The sequence below is a fragment of the Oreochromis aureus genome, linkage group 17 (assembly GCF_013358895.1).
Source record: "Oreochromis aureus strain Israel breed Guangdong linkage group 17, ZZ_aureus, whole genome shotgun sequence".
NCBI classification, from domain to species: Eukaryota; Metazoa; Chordata; class Actinopteri; order Cichliformes; family Cichlidae; genus Oreochromis; species Oreochromis aureus.
In genome coordinates this window covers 1281851-1298180 of record NC_052958.1, presented here as the reverse complement: position 1 = coordinate 1298180, position 16330 = coordinate 1281851, and the positions used below count along the sequence as shown (strand labels likewise).

At 42.8% G+C, this 16330-nt stretch overlaps 1 protein-coding gene across 3 annotated transcripts in view; it reads left to right on the top strand.

Annotated features, from left to right (window-relative positions):
* Positions 1-838: 838 nt before the first annotated feature.
* Positions 839-16330, top strand: part of rabgap1l (RAB GTPase activating protein 1-like) — a 106104-nt gene continuing 90612 nt past the window's right edge. For 2 of the 3 annotated variants that reach the window (XM_031739759.2, XM_031739758.2), the window contains exons 1-10: positions 840-944; positions 6237-6463; positions 6806-6953; positions 8801-9005; positions 9391-9565; positions 10407-10564; positions 10986-11096; positions 11630-11696; positions 11782-11884; positions 13263-13429. In XM_031739759.2, coding sequence (XP_031595619.1) covers positions 6326-6463; positions 6806-6953; positions 8801-9005; positions 9391-9565; positions 10407-10564; positions 10986-11096; positions 11630-11696; positions 11782-11884; positions 13263-13429 — 1272 coding nt within the window. In that variant the 5' untranslated portion in view covers positions 840-944; positions 6237-6325. Of the gene's footprint in view, positions 945-6236; positions 6464-6805; positions 6954-8800; positions 9006-9390; positions 9566-10406; positions 10565-10985; positions 11097-11629; positions 11697-11781; positions 11885-13262; positions 13430-16203; positions 16279-16330 lie in introns of all 3 variants that reach the window. The other variant, XM_039600622.1, reaches the window with a different exon arrangement.

Here is a 16330-nt window from a genome sequence, read left to right as displayed (position 1 = left end):
AGGTTGAGATACACCAAATTACAGAAGAGCTGGACTGTAAATCACTCTGCACAACAGCTCTTATGGAGTGATGGATTCAAGTTTGACATTTTTTGTTCTAAACACTTGTTGTCAGTATATCTGGAGGCCAGGAGAGAGGTACAACAGTGAGTGCCTACAGCCATCTGTAAAACATGCTGGACACTCTGTCATGGTTTGGGGATACATTTCAGCCAGTTGTGTTCAGATCTTTTTAAAAAATGATGGAATTATGGACTCGGAAAAGTACCGTTACCATGCAACACTATCTGAGGAGCATCTGATTGGCAGTGGTTTCATTTTTGGGCATGACTATGATCCCAAACACACTGAATGCAGTAAAAACATAGCTGGATACAAAAGCATAGAGCCTATAGACCTCAACGTGACTGAAACACTTTTATGTATAAACTTTGTTTTTACCTTACCTTATTGTATTTCTGTGTATTATTGCATGTTTTTAGTCAGTCATATATTTATTCATGCATGCTCAGCTCAGAATCAGTCAAACGTGTAAAGGGCAGAAAAGAAAATGAAGTTTTCAGTAACGTTTTTAATCATGAGCCGCTCTGACCGCATGAAGTTTGACCCCCGGGTAATCATTGTCATGAGGCACACAACCACTACAAGATAACGTCATCAGTATGCAGAACAAACTCTTTATTTAGTCTGTGTTTCAGTCAATTGTAACCACGTGTTTAACAAAAACAAACATATGTTTTCATATTTTGTAATATGGTAATATTACACGAACGAAGGATGTAGAAATATATACAGTTTACTACAGCCAGACTATAGGAGCACAGCGCATGCGTGAGATAACGCTAAAATTCCAAACCGGAAAGCGAGTGATTCCCGAGTGATTCATCTCAAACACACACGATCTTCGTTGCAACTCCAGCAGGCAACTCTGAGGCTGAAAACAAGTAAGTTGACAGCTCTCTTATCAACACTTGTGGTCATTGTACTGTCACATTTACCTTCACAAACTACACGAATGGCGCTTTCCTTCTTCTCCCCCCTCATTTTCCCTCCGAGTGGTGGTCCGAGTGTGTTGGACTTCGAGCTGGTTAGCGTTAGCCAAACTTAGCTTTAGCTGTTATATGTAGCCTGGCACGTACAGGTACTGCAATGTAAACCCTGCCTTCACCTTTTTGACAGCTAGCTACTTGTCTCGAGTTGTGCTGGTGACAAGTTTGTGTTAGTGTCAGCGTGGTGTTCGTGACTCTGTGGATAAGTTAGCCCGCCTGTCGTTTGCGCTCAGTTAGCTAGTGAAGGAAATCTGTTCGCTTTACAAATGTGCGTTTGACAGCAGCTGAGATGCGTTTCTGGCGTGATGCCATGCCGATGTCATTCAACTGTCGTTAAACTGCTGTTTAAAGAAGAAAGCTGCCAAGTATGCCGAGCTAGCCTGCAGTGGTGGTGATGTGCTCCATACGGGCCTGTAGTCATCATCGGTGAGAGGAGCAGTAACAGTTTACTGCAGTAATTAACGAGAGAATTTCCCCTTAACACGGGATAAAACATTTCTGTGAGTGTCAAACCACAAACACTGTCAGGTGAAGGCGGTGCAAAGATCTCCGAGCCAACACCTGAACGTGTCTTATTCAGAAAGGTCGTTTAGAAAGCTTTAGCTGAGGGTTCAAACTAATGTGTCTGTACTTCATCCCAGCTGCTGTCGTAGTGTCACAGCATCTGTTCCCCTGTCTGTGCATCAGCTCCAGGATGACATCATCAGTACAGTTATTTTCAACATGCAGGACTTTATCCACAAACCGCAGCTGGATGTGTGAGATTGCTTCAGGCTGGGCGCTAGGTGGTTTTTAAAAGATGTAAATGATAATGTTTTGCTCTGTGCGAGAACACAGGGAGGAGGTGCGATGATACTGCTGTTTTCTAGTTGGCGATATGAGTGGAATATCATGTTTCGTGGCCAGCTGGAGAGGAAAACAAGTGAAGTGATGTGTCAGTGTTTTCAAAGTCTGATTAAAGGCAGCAAGGTGGCATGGGGGTTAGCCTCACAGCTGAGTGTACCAGGTTCTAACCCACCTGGTGCCCTTCTGTGTACACTTTGCATGTTCTCCCTGTGTCTGCACAGGTTCTCTCCCCGGGTACTCGGGCTTCTTCCCACAGTCCAAAGACAGGGACTCGGTGGGGTTCGGTTGATTGGTGATTCTAAATCGCCCGTAGATCTGAATGTGAGTGCAGCTGGTCGTCTGCCTCTCAGTCCTGCGGCATGCTGGTGACCTGTCCAGGTGGACCCCGTCTCTCTCCCTGTGGCAGCTGGGATACGCTCTATCCTCCCCAACAACCCTGAATTGGATAAGCAGAAGAGAATGGATGGATTAAGGAAAGAGCCGCGTTGCTTTACTACAAAGGACATCTAATGCCTTTGTTCGTAATTCTTTGTAGATTCACCATTGAACTCGCGGGTGCTGCTGTGTGAAGCAGCTGATTGTGACGTCCTGATATGCATTTTTATTTTCTGTTATTTTTAACTAAATCCACGTGTCTCCTGGGACTGGATTTGGCTTCATCATATTTTTATTGTGATACAAACGTCCGTTTTTCATGTGTTTCTGTAAAAAGCGTTGTTTCCTCAAACACAATTATTGTCCTGTTGTCCGAGTCAATAAAGCCACTTTTATTGAGTGGAACTGCACATAGTTCCTCAGCTTCAGAGTGATTCCCAGTTAGAGTTAACAAAGTATTTTGGGGTTTTTATTTGCCACGTGGGATGTGTGGAGTCATCAGATGGGAGTCTTTATGGGGAAAAGCCTTAAATAGGATGACCTGTAACAGAATCTTTTTTGAGGTACTTGCACACACGTATAACGTGATAACTGTCAGATTAATCAGTGATAAAAAGATAGTAAAATTTTATTGACATGGAGAAAAACAGGTAGTATTTAACAACAATCAAGCTTCTGTATGCTTTAACTGGCGTAGGCTGTGGCGGTATCATTAAACTGGAATAAACACATGATAGGCTGGGCTTTGTCCCTGGCTTCAAACCAAGGGTGTTTCTTTGGCTTACTTTAAAAAGTGTTTTAACACAGCGGCTCTGAAAGCTAACCAGTATAACTGGAATAATTGGCCTACATTTCCCATTTTAGTTTTACTAAAAAGCTCTTGATGTGCTGCTGTGATGTACAGTGTTCAGCACACGTTGTCTAAAAAGTACACTGAAGTGTGAAACCCTCAACTTCCTACGTGCCGGTTGAGGTAATTTTGAAAGTGTCATAAACAAAAACGTCAGAAGTTGCATGAAAATAACTGTGGTGTCAGACCTAACGGGAAGTGATTCAGTGACAGGTGTCAGGTGTCACTAAGAGGCAAAACGCCTGCTGTATTCACCAGCAAACTTCAGAGCTGGTTTAACTGATTTTGTCTTTGTTTGACTGTGTGGAGATGTCTCAGTCATGGTCAGATGTCAGACCTGACTGTGGTTACTTGTATCAATGAAATCAGTCAGTTTGCCCAGTTGGCTTAGCAGGAACATGGATACAGGGAAATGAACCTTTTGTCAGTGTGAATGCCACACCCAAATCCTAGAAAGAGGCTACCTGGTCAGACATGAGACACCTGTCCAACACATACCCAGTTAGCAGTTTTTATATGCTTGATTATAACACAGGTGCACTGGCTGAAATGTAGATGCAGGCAATGCAAATGACTGCATCTACAAGGAAACGCGGCTTATCCGCTCTTAAAATAGTAACCCTAACCTAACCCTTTCAATCTATTATGTTTTGTACCAGGTTAACAGGTTTGCTGTGGCACAATGGCAGGTTTATTCAACACACTTATGGCACTTAATCTTTCTGTCAATGACAGGAGGCAAACGAGCAGATGGCGGGTTGGCCACGTCGTCTAAGACACAATAAGTTATGCGATGGAGACATGCTTTGAGACATGTTGCAATGATAGCTGCAGCTAAAGATGCCAAAACACATGGAACAGCGAGGATTAGACGAAGCCAATCCTCAAGTGAAGTGTCACAAGTGTTTGTTTCCACCCTCATCCAGGACGCAGGGTCAGGTCACACACTGTAGATAAAAATGTTGACGGTGTTGTATCTGCGATAGAGCAGCAGGGCGAGCGCCCTCACTCACCCTTACAGACATATTGTGGCTGGTGAGCCCAGCTAATGTGGGCGCAGTCTGTCCAACCCACTGGCAACTCACAGTTTCCATGCAGGCAGTTGTTGGTATCATCTGGGTCAGTGCTGAACAGGCTGGTAATGACTGGGTGCAGATTTCTGGAAGGGACGGTTCAGCCTTAGCAGAAACGGCATGATGTGTAGGAAGTAAGGTTTGAAATGACCAACTGGCTTACTGATCTAAAATTAGGTAATGATTGATAAATTAGTCAACAGTCATAAGCTTTGTTTTATTTTTTTTACCCTCAGAACCTTCTTAAATGTTTGGTTTTATTTATAAAAGAAGGAATTTTGTTGACAAATACAGGAGATTCTGTGCTGTGTTGCTTTTCTATTCCTCGACTGTTTGTGTGGAACATGGAGACTTGTACTTGCACAGTGATGATTAATAGTGAGTATGTTCAGCACACGCCTCAGATTCAGCATGAGTAAGGTCCAACACAAGCAAAGGAGGCTTTTGCTATAAATGACATACTTTCCCAGCACTGTCTGTGTTTCACTGGTTCTTCTCATTGCAGCTACTTCCGTAAGCGAATCAATGGGAGTGTCCTCTGTGCTTTGTGTAACTGAATAAGTCTGAATGGAGCACATGACCCCGTTGCTTTTCTTGTGTTTGCTTGTGTCTGTGTGCACATGCATGTATGAATATAATTTGCCTGGGTTAGTGTGAATGAGTGCCTTCTGTCTGCATGTAATCGTTTCACTCTGTGTGAATGAATAACCTCTTTCATTACTTTGACTATGTGCATTTGCCAATTTGAAGGCTTGGGTCCACCCTGCACCCTGCACCTCGCCGCCGAGCCCCACAGTGTCCTCATAAATGCTGCAAAACCCCACTAGATACAATAGATTTAACACGATGCATTGGTGTTGGGTTTGCCTAAGGTCACGTCTAACTTTATGAAGTTTAAAATGATACAGAAAAATCCAAATGCATGCAGGTTACAGTTATACAAAACAGAGAAAAGTTTCAGTTGCAGATTTAAACTAATTAATTTTATGCTGTTTAGCTGCAGATAATAGAGCAAATGATTGACTGATTACCAAAATAGTTTCCTTTTTGGGAGTCAAGTGTGACCGGCTGTTTTTCAGCTTTGCCTAACTGCTAATGAAGGTGTTACCTTTTATGTAAACAGTTGCACAAACTTAATTGTACGCTGAAGAATGCGAGTGTGTTATCTGCGCTTGCATATAACCGCATATCAACCAGCTCTGCATGGGGCATGCTCCTTTGTGGTGTTGAACAACTCCCAGTACAGTTATTGAAGGAGCAGGGTGTGACATGCAGGGCTGGCACGGAGGTCCAGACTGTGTTTGTGGGTGCTTGTGGTTAACACACGTGTCCACAAATGCAAAGTAAAAAGGGCATCGGATAGAAACGAATGTTAGCCTAACAATAAGTAATCACCAGCCAGAGTAATCTGTTGTTTAGTTAGCAGGAAATGGATTACAGAAAAACTCAATTCTGCTGAATCACAGCAAAATAAAAGAGCCTATGAAGTTTGCTCCATAAAAGGGTGCGAGGGAAGTAGTTTAGAGATGACTGTCAATATTTCTTTGGTTATGACAGAGTAGTAGTGCAGCAGTAAGAAAGAAAGGGGGGAGGTGCTGAATGATAAAGATGCCCATGGTCAGCATGCTGCGTCTTAACCATGTGGAAAATGGATCTGGTCTGAACTGTGATTAAGGAAAGCCCAACGACCCTGTTCAGCTGCCAGCCTGGCCCGTCAGCGACGCTCTCAGGGAAATGGCACATGAGAGATTTAAGAGATTTTAATCACACCCCAAGGGCATGCAAACAATCTTAGGAATTTAGCAACTGCAGATCTGAGGTTAGGTTTACAAATTTTCCAAACTACTAGGCAGGGATTAAGTCAAAGATGATAGGGTGCCTGGATTAGGTTCTTGTAACTTTATGTTTTGGGTTGCAAAACTGTGGTTTCGTGTTGCCTTGTGTGTTTAAATGCATCGCAGGCTTTCAAAACCTAAATGCTGTTTACCAAACTGTAAGAAGAGCACCTGAATGGTCTTGTGTTGCTCTTTGTTGTGTATGCAGGATACCTTCCTTTGGAGCTGGGCACACAGGAGGGAAGGGGAGAGCTTTACCCTGTTCTCCCTGGCCAGCCCTCAAGAAAGCGGCTAGCCATGGATGACAACTCCTCACTGGGCAAAGTCAGCAGCTCCACTGAGTCCGTGGCCACCGTCACTAGTGAGGAGTTTGTTCTGGTGCAGTCCAGCTCTGCAGGCTCACCGCAGGGCTCTGAGGGAAAACCAAGACTCAAGGTCGGAACCACATATGGATGCAATTTCATATTTAATCGATTTCTTTTTTTGGCTGCCTGAAAGCCGGGCACATTTGAGCATCATTGTCCTCCTGGTTTTACAATCAGCTTTTTGGTTTTGCAGCTACATGTGCCTAGGTTATCACCAGTTTGATTAGTTAGATCCCCACTCATCGTGACTGTTTATACCTGCATTTGTATGCAATTCTGTGGGATGTCAGCTGATTAAATCAGTTAAAGACAGACCTCTTTGTTTGGTTCGTCACCTTTGCTCCGCCCAGTTTTCATCTCTCCTTGTTCCTCTTTAAACTTTCACATTTTGTGTTGCTTCTTTCTCACTAAGATGTCTTGGAATGGGAGTGAACAGCTGGAAAAAGCTATGGAGGAGGTGTTGGATGACGATGATGAAGTGAAGGTGGAGAAGAGCAATGTGGAAAAGATGGAGAAGCACAAGGAACCAGAGAGTCGAGTCCTACAGACCCAGCCTGCAGGTACAGATTCGGGACCTTTCAGGTCTGTTAGTTTTTTCATTCTCCCAATCGAAAAGCGTTGATATCAAGGTAAATCTATTACACAATATACTGTAGTAACACTGATACTTGGAAATTTCCAGTATTCTCCTGAAAGGTAACTTGTTTAATCAAAACATACCAATGTCATTGTTACTGGATGGATGGTGTATATGGCACTTTTGTTCTGTAAAGCTTATCTTTATAACATCGTGGGACAGTGATTATTATTTATTGCAGTGATGTGAACACACTCAGTGTTTGTTCTCGCTTTGCTGTAAACGCTGCAGCACAAAAGAAGTAATGTTTCCACATTCTTGCTTTGAAAACATTAATTTGTGTGCTGCACACACACACCTACACACACACACACACACACACACACACACACACACACACACACGTGTGTGTATTCATATCCTTGTGGGGACATCTAACTGACATAATGCTTTCCTTAGCTGCTTACCCTAACCATCAAAAATGAATGCCTAACCCTAACCGAACTGTAACCCTGACACAGAAGCGACATTTTGAGTCTGAAAAATGTCTTCAAACTTGTCTCAAAAGTTGAATCTGTTCATCTGGACGTAGCGTTTTGTGGGAGAAAGCGTTGAGTGACGAAACGTTTCTCCCACAAAACGCTACGTCCAGATGAACAGATTCAACTTTTGGAGATTTACTTCCCTGGATGATTGAGAATGCATCAAGACTCTTCAAATTTGTGTTACCAGCCCCATAAGGGCTGTTGGCCCCAACAAGCATGGTAAACCTCCAATTTGTGGTCCCCACAAAGATATATAAACACACACATCCAGTTTTAATGATATCAGATTAGCAAGGCTGCTATCTGAACTCTGATGTTGCTTTAACCATGTGTGCATTAGCAAGGACATTTTGGTTTGTACATGGAGGAAAGATTAATTTATTTATTAACCTTAAATATACTCTCTTAAGGAGAGGTCGGTGAGTACAGAAGCAGATCAAAGCAGAGATATCGATTTAGGTGAAGTTTTATATGTTTGAAAAGCTAAAATTAGTAAGATAAATATATTTTTTTAACTTTCTGATGTTGCCACTTCTGATACTTTGACCCATGATACTGATACTCTGCTCTGAAGCAGTGTTTACAGTTCCAACCATTAGCTGACAAAGGTCCTTGTTGGAACACAGCGTCAGGCTGGTTTTTAACCTGCCAGCTCCTTGGTGAAAATCTCACGGGACGGCAGTGATGTTTAAAGTGTGCAGATTATAGTGCAGAACATTCACCACTGCTGGGTTCCTCGTTCCCTTGGCTAAACCACACAGGATTATTTCCATGCTTTGGCATGTTTTGGCAGAGAGTGAATGCAGGGACCAAACGATGGACCACATTAAACATTTTCACTGACACCTACCTTACACGTACAAAACGATATTCAGTCCCATAAATGCATACTTGGTTCATATTGTTTCGTTCATTTTCCAAGCTGCCAGTGATTCAGAAGCAGTGTTGCTGCACAGCTGCAGAGGGAGCTAAGAGGAAACGGTTTGCATGATGTAGCATAAGAGCCACTCAGCAGTGGAAGTCCAGCTGCAGCTTGCATTGTTCTGCTTCCTGTTTGCAGAGTTTCTAAGTTCCGGATTAAAAGTCCTATTAGAGAAGAGCCCCCTCCCCAGCCCCCACACACACACTTCCTGTGTCATTCTTTCTCACCTTCTTTTCATCTTTACTTCTTCTCAGTGTTTTTGTGGTTTCCTCTCTGCTATGTTTACATGCTAGTGAAACAGCTGTTATACTGACACGGGTCAAAAGAAAAATAAACACCAAAAACCTTCATGTCTGTTGACAGAAGCATGTCCACCACCACAAAGCCCAACGGTCCTGGAGGAGGACAGTGTGCAGTTCAACAAGCTGTCCTACCTGGGTTGCACCTGGGTCAAAGCCCCTCGTAATGAGGCGGAGGCACAGAGGGCCATGGCCACCCTGCGAGCCGAAAGCGCCATCCCCATCCCCATCACGCTGCATGTCCCCTGTGGTCCTGAGGGCTCTGTCAGGTCAGCCAGACTGTACAGATAAGTGAGATGAAGACCAGGAGAGATTAACTAGTGATGAAAATCGTTAGAGGACTCTCCACCTTTTGAAGGCTGTTTAGTCACAGATGAAGTGACCTGAGCAGAGATCAGCGGGAGCATGAAATGTTTTAATAGATGTGCTTAAAGCACTTTTTCTGTCTATATACATTTTTTAAATTTAGAGAATATGATTAATTTCAAGCAGTTTGTAATTGCTGTGGGGTTTCGGGGGCTGGAAATTGGGGGAAAAATAGATGAAACTTGGTATAAATGTATTTCTAGAAATTAAGTACATTACAGATGAATATATTTATAAGTCTAATGTGCTTTTACACTGAAAGTCTGAGAATGAATTGTGATTCTCCAGGATTGTGGACCAGGCTACAGGCACAGAGATTGCCTCCTTCCCGATCTACAAGGTGCTGTTCTGTGCTCGAGGTCAAGAGGGCTCGGTGGAAAGTGACTGTTTTTCCTTCACCGAGAGTTACCGAAGCTCGGAGGACTTCCAGATTCATGTTTTCTCCTGCCACATCAAGGAAGCTGTGAGTGTTTTACTTCTCATGACAAACTGCAGCATCAATCCCATTTTACTCCACGAAGACCCTCCTGTTGATGCAGCCAATGAAATATTTGATTAAATGACTGTTTTGAGCAGACACCAACATAATATTGTACCTTAACTGGCTGACAAACAGACACTGACACAGTCAGCCTACAGCCTGCAAGGTTTTTGACCATTTCATAATAGTCCATATTTTTGGGCTACAAACTATGGCTGTCTTAGAACGGGTGCGAGATGTGTGGGTTGTCGTGTTGCAGTGATTTACCTACATAATTATAGTGTAACAAAATGGAAAAGAGAGCGCTGTAGTCTTTAAAGAGAAGTGAGAATGTTGGGTTGTTGGACCTTTTGTGTTGTCCAGAAGCTGCAGACGAGGGTTTCACGAGCAGCTTGGAGGTGGCTTGCATGTTCTTTCAGTCGAACCTACATACAGACTCTAAAACAAGAACTCCACTGGACGACTGAAGGTTCAGCACATTTTTAGGGCTTTTGCAGCTGTGCAAGTTGAGAGTTGCTCGGAACAGGAAATCGTGTTATTACAGATATTTTGGTTGTTTTGTTTTTTTGTTTGTTTGTTTTGTATATGTGCTGTATTTTTATGTAAACATGCCACAGAATTAGAAGCACTGACACTATTCAACCAGCTGAGGGCGCTGTTGTCTTTTTTCTTGCTCAGCTCTTCATTTGTGTATACAGACTTATTTATTTTACATCTGTAGGTGATCCATACGTGGTCTATCACTCATGCTGTCTTTTTAATCATCTTTACCTGCAAAGCTTCCTCCCTCATTGACCATCTTCTCTTGTCCTCGTCCATCCAGGTCAGTCGTATCTTGTACAGCTTCTCTACGGCCTTTCGGCGTTCTTCACGACCAGCAGACATCAGGGACACGACGCTGTCCAGTCCACCTGACGGTGATCTCTATACCTTCACTGTTACATTGGAGATCAAAGAGGATGATGGCAAAGGCAACTACAAGTACATGATCACACGTGCAGAAACACACCTGCATTTCATATGTGTAGTTTCTTTCCCCTCTCCTCATCACGGGACTGTCAGAATGGCAGAGATGTTAGCAGATTTAATGTATTTTATCTGGTATTGTTCACCTGCAAAGAGCATAAAACTTATCTTAAATCGTCTTATTACAAGTAGAGATCAATTTTCATTTTCATGCTGTCATCTGGTTTCTGAGATGTGATGAAGTGAAGAATCCGGCACATGAAGGAGACTGAAAAGAGGACTTGTAATGTTTTAACAGTTACGCTCAGATTATTATAATTTCCCCAGAGAAAAGATCAGGAAAATAAGTTTACAGACGGCACTAACGTGAGCATTACTGCATATGCAGTCATCCCTCTGGACTTGTGTAGTAATTCATCCTTCTTGCTCCCTACAGCCCCGTGCCGAAGGACAGAGAAAAGTTCTACTTCAAGCTGAGACAGTCTGTCCAAAAGAAGGTCGTGGTTTCAGTCCAACAGATGTGTAACAAGGAGCTGGGCATCGAGAGGTGAGCAGCACCCCGCTGCACTTATGCCCCGATCTCCTCAAATGTAATCTTAGCCTTCAGCTTTTAGTCCACTGTCACTTCAGGATAAGTAACAGCATTACAGACTTTATGGAAGTCTTATTGGTTCAGCTCGAGTGTGAGGAGACGTCCTTAAATGGTCATGTATGCTTGTCTGGGTCCTCCAGGGGACAGCGAGCAGCAGTCGGGGAGCTGTGGGCTGTTAGACTGAAAGCAGGCAGGAGTTACACAAATATTCAGTGTATGATAGAACAGGAAACTTGACTTTCTAACTTTTCTTAATTCTTGTTGTTGGAGTTTCTTCTGGTGTTGTTAATCATTGTTCACCAACGCCATCTTACTGAGTTACCTAAGCTTTAGCATTTTATACCGTATAAAAGTGCAGTTTGGCTCATTGAGCTGTTTGTGTCGTTTCTTGCCTTTCTCGACCGAGCAGCCTCAGCAGACTGAATGCAGACTGTATCTGTGCAGCTTATATTGATTTGTGGATTGAACCTCCTGCGTCTTCCCTCCAGGTGTTTTGGGATGCTGCTGAGTCCAGGACAGAAAGTCTGCAACAGTGACATGCATCTACTAGAGATGGTGAGCAGCACAAACTCTAACTCGGCTCACTGTTAAACCAGAAGATTGTTACAAGAAAATAATCCACCGGTTAATCCGTACACAGGAATCGATGGGGAAGAGCTCTGACGGGAAGGCCTACGTTATCACAGGAACTTGGAACCCCAACATGGCGGCCTTCCAACCACTGAATGAAGACACGCCTAAAGGTTATTATGGCTCCTTTTCTTTCTTTTCTCCTTCTGGCTCGATGTGACCTGTTTTGGTTTGTGCCAGTTTCATAGAAGATAAAGTTTTAACACTGATCTGCGATACTTTATATGTTACAAAGCCAAAAAAGTGGCTGCGTTTGCAGTTTGCATTCTTGCCCTGAAAACCCTGAACAGCATAACAGCCCACGAGTATCTGTTTGCAAAAAATACAAATGCAACAGGATTTATTTCCATACATTACTGTCAGTGCGACTGCTAAAAGCCCAAGGTCACATTTGGGAAAGCGCTCGCACTAGAGTGGGTGTGATAATTGCCTTAATCCATTCTGTGCTGTGTGGAAGCCGGCCGTGTGACCTACGGCTTGGCATGTTTTACATGTGGACACATAAACAAATTGTGTCGAGCATCAGGGGTAACTGAGCTTTGGATGCTCACAAGAAATCCAATTAAAAGCAGCTTTCTGACTTTTCCTGCAAGTGAAACCTGCAGGTTTTAATGCAAGTTGATGTTGATGGAGGGAGTGAAGATGAACTCTGTACAGGTGAGCATCAATCTAGCTTTATGCTCATTTTTAGTGACCTGTGCCGACCCTTTAAAAAGACAGATTAGAAGAAAATCGCATTTGAAACATCTCAAACATTATCAAACATTTTGTAACGGTGTGGAAGTGTCGGTGCACACGAGGCTTATGGACTTCTTTTAATAACAATCTGTGCAGTCAGGAGACTTAATCGACCATAGCTCAACTTTCTTTTGCTGCTAGTTAACAAATGCACTTGGCTCCTTCACGGTTTGATTCAAAAAATAAAACCTCCCTGCTGTGTCGCTACGTCTCCTGCCTCGTTGTCCTTTTGTTTTTGTTCCTCTTTCATAATGAGGCTGTCTCCAGAACAGAAGCATTAAGTGATTTGTTCATTTGGAGCTTTTTGTTATGAAGATGTTGTTGCATAAATCAAAACATCTGTTTAGAAGTGGTTGGTTAAGCTTTGGGTTTAGTTAGTAGTGTAAACTTTTCAGTGAACAGTTGAACTTGCAGACATGTTGGGAACTTGGAGTGCTTATCCACCAGGGGGTGTGGCTTCCCTGCAGGATGTGTGGATTTTCTGCCTCACAGTGGAACCCAGCAGATGTGCATGTCTGGATCCATTGAGTGAGATTTGACTGTTTCTGAAGTTGCTATTGTCTGTGTTTTCTGAGAAAGGTGCTGATGTGATGTGCCCGGTGTACCATTTAAAAACAACGAGAACACAGCGACGCTCTGAATGCTTTGAAAGCTGAACTGTGCCTATAGCTGACCGTCAATCGTACCCACGGCTTAACTGTAACAAAGAAAGAGACGGCACCAGTCTCTCATCATGCTTGCTTTTTCCTGCAGATAAACAGATCTTTATGACGGTGGCGGTGGACCTGGTGGTGACCGAAGTGGTGGAGCCAGTTCGCTTCCTGTTGGAAACTGTAGTCAGGGTCTATCCGTCAAACGAGCGCTTCTGGTACTTCAGCCGCAAGACCTTCAGTGAGACCTTCTACCTCAGACTCCGACAGGTATCTTTACTGAAACTTACAAAACCTCCTACATGTGCTCGTTTCCTTATAACAGGAGAGTGTGTAGGTGACGTCAAAGCTTATTTGACAGACCGACTGTAAAATGTGAATGGACTGCTTCTTATATGGCACTTTTCTACACGAGCACTCAAAACACTTCATCAGACACTTTTTTTTTTTTTTTTTTACACTTTTGTGTTTTTTGTTGAGCATTAATAATCTGATTACTTCAGTATCTTGCCCAAGGTTACTCTGGCATGCAGACTGGAGCAGCCAGGGATCAAACCACCAACCTTCCAATCAGTAGATGATCTGCTCTCCCTCCTGAGCTACAGCCGCTCTGTAACATGAGTTACAGGGCAGTATGTAATAGTTGTAACTATGAAGTTGGGTTAGGTAGCTGAACTGTATTCAAGATGAGATTTTATTATTATTATCCTTTTGTATTAGACAGATCATTTGTATTATTTTATGCACTTAGTTTCACATAATGTCCCAGTTTGAGTGGATGGCAGCTCGGAGGCTGAGTGGAGTGGAGGTGGTCAGACTGAGGGGAAAATGCTCCTTCACTGATGAAATAAGCTAAAGGTCTGTGTTATAATGGAACAAATGTTTCATCTGCTAACTCTTTCCACTTGAACAGCTCAGTTTTCCTCGACTTGTAGTCTTCCTGTCTTATTAATAACTGAGTGACTATAACGAACATCAGAGTTTGTGTGTCGGGTCCCTCTGTGCTGTAAAATTATACAGTAGACTGTGATATGTAGTGCGTGTCTGGATACACTATCAACCTACTCAATGCTGAATTAATAGCAACTTTGCCAAGTTTCATCTCATTTGATCTTATTGCAACTAAGTAACAGAACCACAGTTTGTCGGTGCCATCGCTGATAAAAATGAGCTGCACGCTTCCTGTTTGGGGAATGTTTCAGACATTTTTGCCCTCTGGAATTCCCAATGACATTTCTTTGTTTAAAAAAGTGCACCTTCACTCACCTCCCACCCACAAAGGCACTCCCGTCTGAGCGTTTGCTGCAGTTAAGCTGCAAGCTTCCGCTCCCTTGTTAAAAAGCAGATCACTTTTAGTGGGCCGTGGGGAGCTGGTGAAGCAGCGGAGTGTGGGGAAGCTTTGGATTGTGGGAGCTAAGCAGAGACTCTGTCTCATTATGTGCGCGTGGGTAATTAACAGCAGCGGTTTGACTCGTCTGCCTGATTGCCTCTCTAGTTATCTCCTCAGTAAATGGAAGAGTGTTGGACTGGTGCTGTGGTTAAGAGCTAATTAAAAGATAATATTGTGTGGAGGTTTTTGCACAAGATGGCAATCAGAGGTGATACACATGCATATAAAATATGCAGTCCTATTGTCATGTTTTTGCCAAGAAAATGGAGCATCTGAAACACCAAAGTGTCAGTTCCTGTGTGTGCTTTACTAAAACATCAGGCAGCAAACCATCGTGCTGTGGGCTGGATGATTGGGACGAATCCAAGATTAGTTCAAGATTGAGTTCCATGAATGAGTCCATACTAGACTTTAAAATTTATACACTTTCTTTTCCTCACCAAAAGCAATAATAACAATTTACAGCACTTCAAACGATCAGCAGAGAAACTATGTAAACGTTACAGTACAATGCAAAAAAGTTACGGCCAGAATTTGTGTGAGTTCTAAAGTTAGACATGGAGGGGTGCTGGTGCATTGATCCACTGCCGTGGAAGTCAAACAGTAAAAAACATTTATTGTGTTTACATCTTTAAAAAAATCAGCATCAGAAGTTTGTAATTGGAATTGTGCAGGTCCTGTGGCCAAATAAAGGTGAACTGCAAGTTTTCAGGGAAACCTTTCACTTCCTAAATTCAGTTAAATACCAGTTAAAGTCCTGGAAGTAAAAATCAGATGCTGTTTTAAATGGATGGCTCCTAAACCAAGATAAGGATCCTAACACACCTTAAAAATCTGCAATGATTGACTTTACTGAAGATTTTGCCACAGGCCTCAATCCACTAACTGGACCTCCAAATAGTCCTTCAGAACCAGAACCCTAAAAAAAAAATCATTAGTCAGGTACTCACTGTGCAGTGTCCTCAAACTTTGTTCATTTATTTAAAAACTGTAAAACATGAAATTAAAATGATCTTGCTGAAAATATGAATAAAACATGATCTTTAATATTCTGGACATTTTTTGATCCTTCATTGATGGAAATGTGGAGTGGGGGTGCTCACGCTCAGTTGAGCGCGGTTTCTACCAGTGCAATTGCTTTTTTTGCTAAAGGAAAAAATAAAGTGAGCATGTAAAAGCTTTAGGTAGCATTCAGAAGTGTTGGGACTGTGAACAAAGAGACGATCAAAGCTCGTAGCTGGTAAATGCTACGTTTGCGACATTTGCATGGGAATGGTGCTATCCTTACATCCTAACATTCAGCAAACTGTAACATTTGGCATCGATGTTCTTTCTTTATATATCGACAGTGTGACTTAATCCCCTCTTTCATTATTTTCCTATAAATCTCTTCCTGTTGGTGCCGTGTTTGTGCAGTGTGGCTTCTTTGGCCCAAATTTCAGTTCAAATTTTATCACTGTTAATAATTTATCCTGCGTGTTTAACTGTTCGCTGGCAGAGGCCAGAGCAAAGCAAATTATGTTACCCAAGCCTCCTCGAGTTTTCTCTAAAAATAGGCCAGGCTTTATATTCTCTGCCAATTTGTGCTATGAGTTGGTCATTAGATGCCGTGCAAGTGGGCCAATCAATACAGCTCATTGATCCGTTCTACCAGGTGGTGGAGAGCGGCAGCGGCGCTGGAGTGAATGAACGGACCAGAAATAAACATCAGCTGCTTATGACACCGAAGGTCGAGCCTGACGACGTCTTTGTTCTCTCTGCATTTCTTCACTCTGTTATGA